General features: G+C 34.0%; 1 protein-coding gene across 3 annotated transcripts; it reads left to right on the top strand.

Moving 5' to 3' along the window:
- The first annotated feature begins 517 nt into the window (after nt 1-517).
- LOC113864771 (ERAD-associated E3 ubiquitin-protein ligase HRD1B-like) lies at nt 518-5,910 on the top strand. 3 transcript variants are annotated; one of them, XM_027498860.1, is made up of 8 exons: nt 518-642; nt 1,024-1,562; nt 1,931-2,107; nt 2,674-2,823; nt 2,908-3,116; nt 3,646-3,796; nt 4,451-4,724; nt 5,321-5,908. In XM_027498860.1, exons 2-8 carry the CDS (start codon nt 1,030-1,032, stop codon nt 5,486-5,488), a joined length of 1,662 nt encoding a protein of 553 aa, XP_027354661.1. In that variant the 5' UTR covers nt 518-642; nt 1,024-1,029; the 3' UTR covers nt 5,489-5,908. The 3 variants fall into 3 exon arrangements, 2 of the variants coding, with proteins under 2 accessions (XP_027354661.1, XP_027354662.1); XR_003504919.1 differs by having other exon boundaries at nt 551-642; nt 4,073-4,724; nt 5,321-5,867; XM_027498861.1 differs by having other exon boundaries at nt 556-617; nt 5,321-5,910.
- The last annotated feature ends 2,007 nt before the right edge of the window (nt 5,911-7,917 follow it).

Here is a 7,917-nt window from a genome sequence, read left to right as displayed (position 1 = left end):
TTTTATATTTAATTATGAAATATAAATTTATTATTTATAAACTATTTATATAAAATGTGTTTCAATATTTATATTTCAAGTACCCGTATAATCTCGCGAGTAATAATTATGTAGGCGTCAATATTCGAACTAAGATTAATCACTCATTAAAGGGACGACGCTAGTATGGAAGGGCAAAAATACTTGCTTGACCAATGGGTTTTCATTTTAGCAAATGTTTATTGATGCTCTAAATATGCTTAATCAAGAAAACAAAGTAAAAAAAAAATCTGTTAACATGTAATTTTCATACCAAAATCATAAAATTTAGTAACATATATTTTAAAACAATTTAGAATATTCTATAAATTACATTAAATCTTCATTAAACAATACACTTCGATCACTAATTAATGAAGACTTCTTCATTTTTTATGCTTACTGTTGGTGGCTAAATTTCCATTCACACGAATCCGACGTGGCAAAATATGGTTGGATACTCATACATCATATTTTTAGTTTTTCTAAATTGACAGTCATTTTAATATGTTTTAATATTAACTTAAAAAAAATGGAAATCCACGAAGACGGAACATCGAACCGGAACGTTGTTTCTCCGTTCCATTCCGACTGAGATTGTGAGACCCTTCAACTCCAAAATTGGTACTCCATTATATCTCCGTGCAAAGCTTTGATTTTTGTTTTCAATTTTTCATTTTCTCTAACGCCCTGGATTGGTTGCATTTTCACCTCATTATTAGTTAGGTTTGAGTTTCTGTTAAATTAGACCATAACACAATCATATGATATCTTCTTTTGCTAACTCAAATTTCAATTTCTACATTACAAAATCGTTCATTTTCTTCTTGCTTCCCCTTTTCTCGGTGATGTCTAATCCAATTATCGAATTCGTAATTTGGATTTTTTTTCTGCTCGATTATAATTTGTATTTTATGCATGATGTTGTGTGTGTGTGTGTGTGAGAGAGAGAGAGAGAGAGAGAGAGAGCGCATGCTGATTCAATGATTAATGTATTCTTTGTAGGGCAAAATGGTGAGGCTTCAGACATATGCGGGTCTTAGTTTGATTGCAACTCTGGCTATTACATATCATGCATTTAACAGTAGAGTCCAATTTTATCCGGCAATGATTTATCTGGCAACTTCCAAGATCAGTTTGGTACTTCTTCTCAACATGGGTTTGGTCATCATGTGTGTTATGTGGCAGATAACTAAAAAGGTGTTCCTTGGTTCCCTTCGAGAGGCTGAGGTTGAGAGGCTTAATGAGCAATCGTGGAGGGAGCTTATGGAAATCCTCTTTGCAATTACTATCTTTAGACAGGATTTCTCTATTACATTCCTTGCCATGGTCACTGCACTCTTGTTAATTAAGGCTTTGCATTGGTTGGCTCAGAAGAGAGTTGAGTACATCGAGACTACTCCTTCTGTGTCCATGTTGTCTCAGGTTCGAATCGTATCTTTCATCGGTTTCCTTCTTCTTCTGGATGGCCTCTTTGTGTATAGTTCTGCGAAGCATTTGATACAATCACGGCAGGCTTCGGTTTCGCTCTTCTTTTCTTTTGAGTAAGTCCTCTTTCTATTGTTTTCTTCAATGATTTGTGACATGGTTAATTAATGTAAATTGAAAATGTAACTATGAAAAGTTCTGTAGCACAACTATTGATTGGATAAGAATACTTTACTTTTTACTTTGTTATGCAAAAAGCAAGAGTAGTTCAAGTTAATGTATGGAAAATCCTATTATATTTGAAATTACACTGAAATTTTAAACTGTTTCACATAGGATGTAGACTGTATAGAGATGCAGTAGATGCAGTTGTCATCCAATTGTCATATTTATCAAATTCATTTTGTTATGAATTTTTTTATCATAGAATCAAATGCTGTAAGGACTTGGATCTCTTTTGACATAATCTCTGTTTTGATCTCAGGTACATGATACTGGCAACAACAACAGTGTCAATTTTTGTAAAATATATCTTTTATGTTAGTGACATGCTTATGGAGGGACAATGGGAAAGGAAACCAATCTTCACGTTTTACCTGGAACTTATTAGGGATTTGCTTCACTTGTCAATGTATCTGTGCTTCTTTATTGTAATTTTCATGTAAGTGATCTGTTATGTGTGATAGCTTTCTTGCATTGATTAAACTGCATTGCAAGCAGCATGTGCACCAAAAAATTCATAGTATATGTTGCTGTCATTAACACTTACTTATTTAGGCATTGGATTGAATGTACAATGGAATGTGTAATCATCCAACTGTGTGTGTGTGTGTGTGTAGGAGTGGGGGGTAGGGGGTGCACTTTAGAGGATAAACAATTGAATTTTTAAAAATTTCATAGTTTGTTATATATGTGCATGTATTTTGTCACAATCTCAACCATTGATTTTTTTAATCAATGGCAATAACTACACTTTGTCCTCCAAAGTTCGCCCCCTTACGTTAGAGGAGAAAATCTTTTGCAGTAGCACCTCAAAGTATAGTTATAGTGTGGTCAGTTCTGTTGTGGCTTATAATATAGTTGGCTGAATATGATATCAGTCAAACATTTGGTATATTGGACTTGGTACTTGGTTTTTGTACTACTGCTTTAACCTAAAGATAAGATTACATGGTTAACCTTCACTAGTTTTGTTTATTGCCTAATAACTTGAAGTTGATTTATCAGAAACTATGGAGTTCCTTTGCACTTAATAAGGGAGCTGTACGAGACATTTAGAAACTTCAAAGTTCGTGTTGCAGATTACATACGTTATCGCAAGATTACTTCAAATATGAATGATCGGTTTCCAGATGCAACCCCTGAAGAGCTTAATGTGTGAGTTCTAAATGTGGTACCGCATCTATGCTTATTGTTTTCATATTTATGCACAAAATAATATTTTTGTAAATGGCTTTGCAGAAGTGATGCAACCTGCATTATCTGTCGCGAAGAGATGATCACCGCCAAGAAACTTGTGTGCGGGCACCTTTTTCATGTTCATTGCCTTCGATCATGGCTGGAGCGGCAGCATACTTGCCCTACCTGCAGAGCACTGGTTGTACCACCAGAAAATGGGACAACTGCTGCTGGAAGGCGGCAAGGATCACAGTCAGATGCTCACCAATATGGTAATCATATGATAAACAAAAATTACTGAGGAACAGCATTCATAGATATCAGAAGCATGTCGGCGATGTGCAAAATGTCAGAATTGAAATTATATTATTGCCAGGGATACTGCACTTTTGGTATGAAAAACAGAGTTAAATGTATGATCCTGACAAATTATTGCTCAGAAAAACCTTTAATTCTTTGTTCTACACTTGCAGAAATTTCTCACTCAGTTTCATGTTATATTTTCATTTCAGGTTCATAAAAATACTTCTATATGTAACTGCATATATTACTTAACTTTTCAGACCTTGTTTTCTTTTAATGTTAGGTTGGGTCATTATGTTGCTCGCGGAGTCAGCACAATTATACTGTTTAAAGTATTTTAATAGGGGATACCTATAAGCATTATATGAGGCTTTGCATTTTGTATTCAATGTGATATTTGAAGTTGTTTATTATAACCTGGAATATCCTTTAGTGGAAATAGAGGCTACTTGGTTATTCTTGTGGGTGTATTTTAACTTAGAAATGGAACTCGAATAGGCACTGGAAGCGCAGCTCAAGCTGAGATTGGCAATGGGGTGGCTACTGATAATTTGAGTCGGCATCAAGCAAGGCTCCAAGCTGCTGCTGCAGCAGCAGCTTCAATATATGAGAAATCTTATGTTTACCCCTCTGCAACTTCTTTTGTATGGTATACATTCCCTCCTTGGACAATATCCTTCTTTTTCTGCAGTTGCTTAAGAAATCAACTATGCATCTTTATCATCTTCTGAAAAGGTAAAAAGTGAGTTAAAAATGGAGTTTGTTGAATTTGAAATAGGATAGTAAAGTTATAGTATGATTGTACAATGAAAGTATGATTATTTTTCAAACTCTTATATGAATAAAGTAGTGCCATTTTCGCTTTACTCTAAACAAATATGAAAAGCTATAGATGCTTTATCTTTACAATCTAATTCCTGCTCAGGGAGGTGCCTTTCTTTGCCCAAAAATGAAGAACAGGGTGCTCTTTGATGCATTTTAAGTGAAAGAAAACGGAAAGTGAAAGAGGGGGAAAATAAAAAGATGGAGCAGTTCCATTTAGAATGATTGGTGAATTTTAAAACATGAATTAAGTTATAGGGTATGTTTCTCTGTAGGGAAATGTTTGGTTTCATTTAATTCTTGTTTCCAAAATTATGATGTTTTCATTCCGCTTCAAATCTGAAATCACAAGAAACTGGCTCTACCTTTGTCCTTTTGTTACATAATGAATTAATGAAATGATCCAAAAGTTGTGTACTTTTGTAAAGATGATACGGATGCTATTCCTTGAATCTAAAACTCTAATTTCTCAAACTCGCAGGTCCCCTGGATACACTCTCTATCCTCCAGTTCAAAGATCTTTGGCCGAATCATCTGGTAATGAGCTCAATGGAGAACAAGCTTCCATTGAGCAAGCACAAAAGCAGTTTGTTATCCCTGATGGACCACTGAGTGCATCCATTCCTCCAATGGGGAACTTTAATTTTCTACCTTCCCAAACACATGTAGCCCACATGAATTATGGAGAGGGATTTATAAATGATCCAAATATGCCAAACTCTCAGCAGGAAGCTCAAAGAAAACTCCAGATTGAGGTACAATACCTTTTTTTCTCCCATTAATTGCAACTTGCTTATCATTCCTTCTCCAACTGCAATAAATGGTCATCTTGGTGCACTTCTACTAGCATGTAAACAAGGTCACATCTGATGAATATATGGTGACCACAAAAATTGATATTCACTTCTCACTGTCTCTGTTTTCAAAGCTGGCATCTTATTAAGGGACATTAACTGATTATTATTAGAACTAATTTTTTACTAGGTTTTTCTAAGTATGTGTCATGTCCGATGAATGCTTACAGTTGCTCTTTAGACTTTTAGGATATTTAAGTCTGGTATTATACACTTTACAGTACTATTGATGTCCATGTTTATAAGAAGTTGATGTATCCACTTACTTTAGACATTGGTGAAGCCTAGATCTACTCCATGTTATTACCATTGTTTGTCCTCTGCCAAAATTTTAAACATTTTGCATATAATCAGTGTGTTCCACAAATAGTCTGTTTCTCCACATAATTAAGTTGTTTGATACAGAGGGCACTGCATGATCTTTGAATGAAGATGAAATTAATCCAAATGCCATAGTAACTCATCATTGATGATGTTTCCCCTTAACTTTTAAACAGCTTTTGCAAAATCAGGTTCAGATTCTGCAAAATCAGCTCCAACTTCTGGAGAAGGCAAATGTTGAAAAAGATATAGATGAAGACACATCATTATCAGATAGCAGAGGCAAGCACATCACTGCCCCTTCATCATCTAGTCATGAGGAGATTCAAGACACTGAAGCATAATCATGACTTGGCTTATTTCTGGCTATACCATGAGGAGACTACCTAATGTAGATATAGGGAGAAGGTTAATGCAAAAATCACAGCATTGCTTATTTGCTTCCATGTGACATTAATTTGAATGCTGTATTTTGTTCAAGGATATTAATCTTGGGAATGCATTTTGCCTTTAATAATTTATTTTTCCCTTTTTTAGAAAATAAAATAATCAATGAAAATTTCATTGGTTTTTATTAGCTTATGAGAATTTATACCCATATTGGTACTCTGCAAATAGGTTAGGATTGGCTTAGCAATTAGTAGTTCAATATTTATTCAGTGTGTCTGCTTGTTTGAAATTTTAGGAGTCCAAAATTGAGATGTCTATATCTATTTGCATAACTTGTTATAATGATTGGTAGTGAAATTTTTGGGCGTTTTTCCCCCTCACGTTGTGGACCTGCTTTCTGCTGTAAATATGTTACTTTTCTTCCAGTAATTTATTTTGAAGTTATAATTCGTATTGAAAAGAAAAGAAGGAATAATAACATTATACTATTATAATGAATGCTGGTTTACTTGTTTTGGATCAAAGCAAATACGTAAGGTATCCCAAGTCTTCTACAATTGGATCGAAATTGTCCAAAGGGTCAAGTTGAAAACTACCTTACTACGATACAGTTTGGCTATATATAGTTGGCTTAAAAGCACTTCTAATCTTTATAAACTAAGCAAATTTTGTGACAAGTCTTTATAATTGTTTTTTTATTAGGATTAAGTCTTTGAAACAATAAATTAAAATTTAGTCTCTACACTTAATTTCTTTTTTATGACTAACGTAGAATATTTTTACATCACTCTTACATTATTATGTTATTTAATTTTATAATATTTTATTATTTAAAATAAATATTTATAATATCTTTGCATATATTTTAAATATTTACAAAAAAGTTTTTTTTTTAACTTTCCTTTTCTCTTCTTTTGGAAACTACCTAATTCTTACCGTAGTCTGTTCTACTTCAACTCTTCTTACTCTCCACAGGTTTCACCAAGCAAGAGAATGTGTCTCGCTTAAAATGGAGAACTCCAATACTCTTCTTCACTTGCAAATTCAGATCCATGTGCTCTATCATTGCTTGCAAACTCTATTATTAACAAATACATTCATCTTTAACCTCACCATCTTAGAACCCCATTTTCTCCATCTTTTTCACAAACCCTTTGATAGCATCCATACTCCTCACAACAATGTGCAAGATGCTTGTAAGACCTCAAACTCAAGCTCCTACCAAGCTTTCACATTTCGTCAAATATGTGAAGTGCGTTTTTGTATACTTTGTGGATTGGACAAATCCTGGTTTAGGGTAAGGGAGCACATGAATCATGAGGGTTAAAAAAGTAAGTTGCACGATGTATTTGGACTAGGAAGCAAGCAAAGGTGATTACCACTTTAATGGATTGGAACATACTACAATCCCAGAGGTGGAGAGCCGATATCGAGGTGCCAAACCTTTTCATTGAGACCTCACTGGTGAAGTAAATCATGACATCTACAAACCAACCAATTAGGAGAGAATTAATAGATTCCTCTTGGGGAGTCATTCATCCTTCCTAAACACAGCACAATATATTTGGACTAGGAAGCAAGCAAAGGCGATTACTCAAGTGCCAAAATTTTCATTTGGTTCATAAGTGCCAACAACTCTTATCAAATAAATTCAAATCTCATTAAACAACCAACCTATAATACCACAGTTTCCCAAAACATTGCAACATACACATTCAAGCTCATGAAAAAAAATTTCACTCTCCAACCACAAATATATATTGTCAATGTGCGCCCAATACAAAACAAGTAACAAAATCCACACCAAGTGAAAGAAACCATCGCTAATCCCTCTCAAGGACCCATGAAGAACCAAATCCAAACACATCCTCCAAGTCTAGATTCCAAAATTGCAAATTTGACAACTACGACATGCAAATCTTCCATAATTGCGAAAAGAAAAAGAAGCAAAACCTAAATAAAGTATTGAAACTATATTACAAAGTCCAATTTGCACAACATCTATGGGTTCATATTAAAAACGAAAAAACAGAGAAAATTGAGAAACAGAGAAGAAGTGTTGTAAGTTAATTTTAATTAGTTGTTGTTACAGTTTCTTATTTCCTATTATTAAGGTTTATAAATAGAAGTTCATTTGTTAGTTACTTTCGTCAATTAGTCTCCATGTTTTAAGCCATGTAAGTCGTGAGTTAACTACTGCTTTATTTTTTATATATACTATTTGTAAGGCTACGACGTCAACTTACACAAATAGTTCAGTTTTATCAATAATACGTTCTCTCTCAATTTTGCAACAATGTTCTACTTTAACAATTGGTATCAAAGCTAGGTTATTAGGGCTTAATCCTGAGTGTTTGTGAGGAAAACAGTGAGTGTGATTCAA

The sequence above is a fragment of the Abrus precatorius genome, unplaced genomic scaffold (assembly GCF_003935025.1).
Source record: "Abrus precatorius isolate BTA unplaced genomic scaffold, Abrus_2018 Scaffold4, whole genome shotgun sequence".
Lineage (NCBI taxonomy): Eukaryota > Viridiplantae > Streptophyta > Magnoliopsida > Fabales > Fabaceae > Abrus > Abrus precatorius.
The sequence above is the reverse complement of the archived record's forward strand: the minus strand, read 5'-3'. Positions and strand labels throughout refer to the sequence as shown.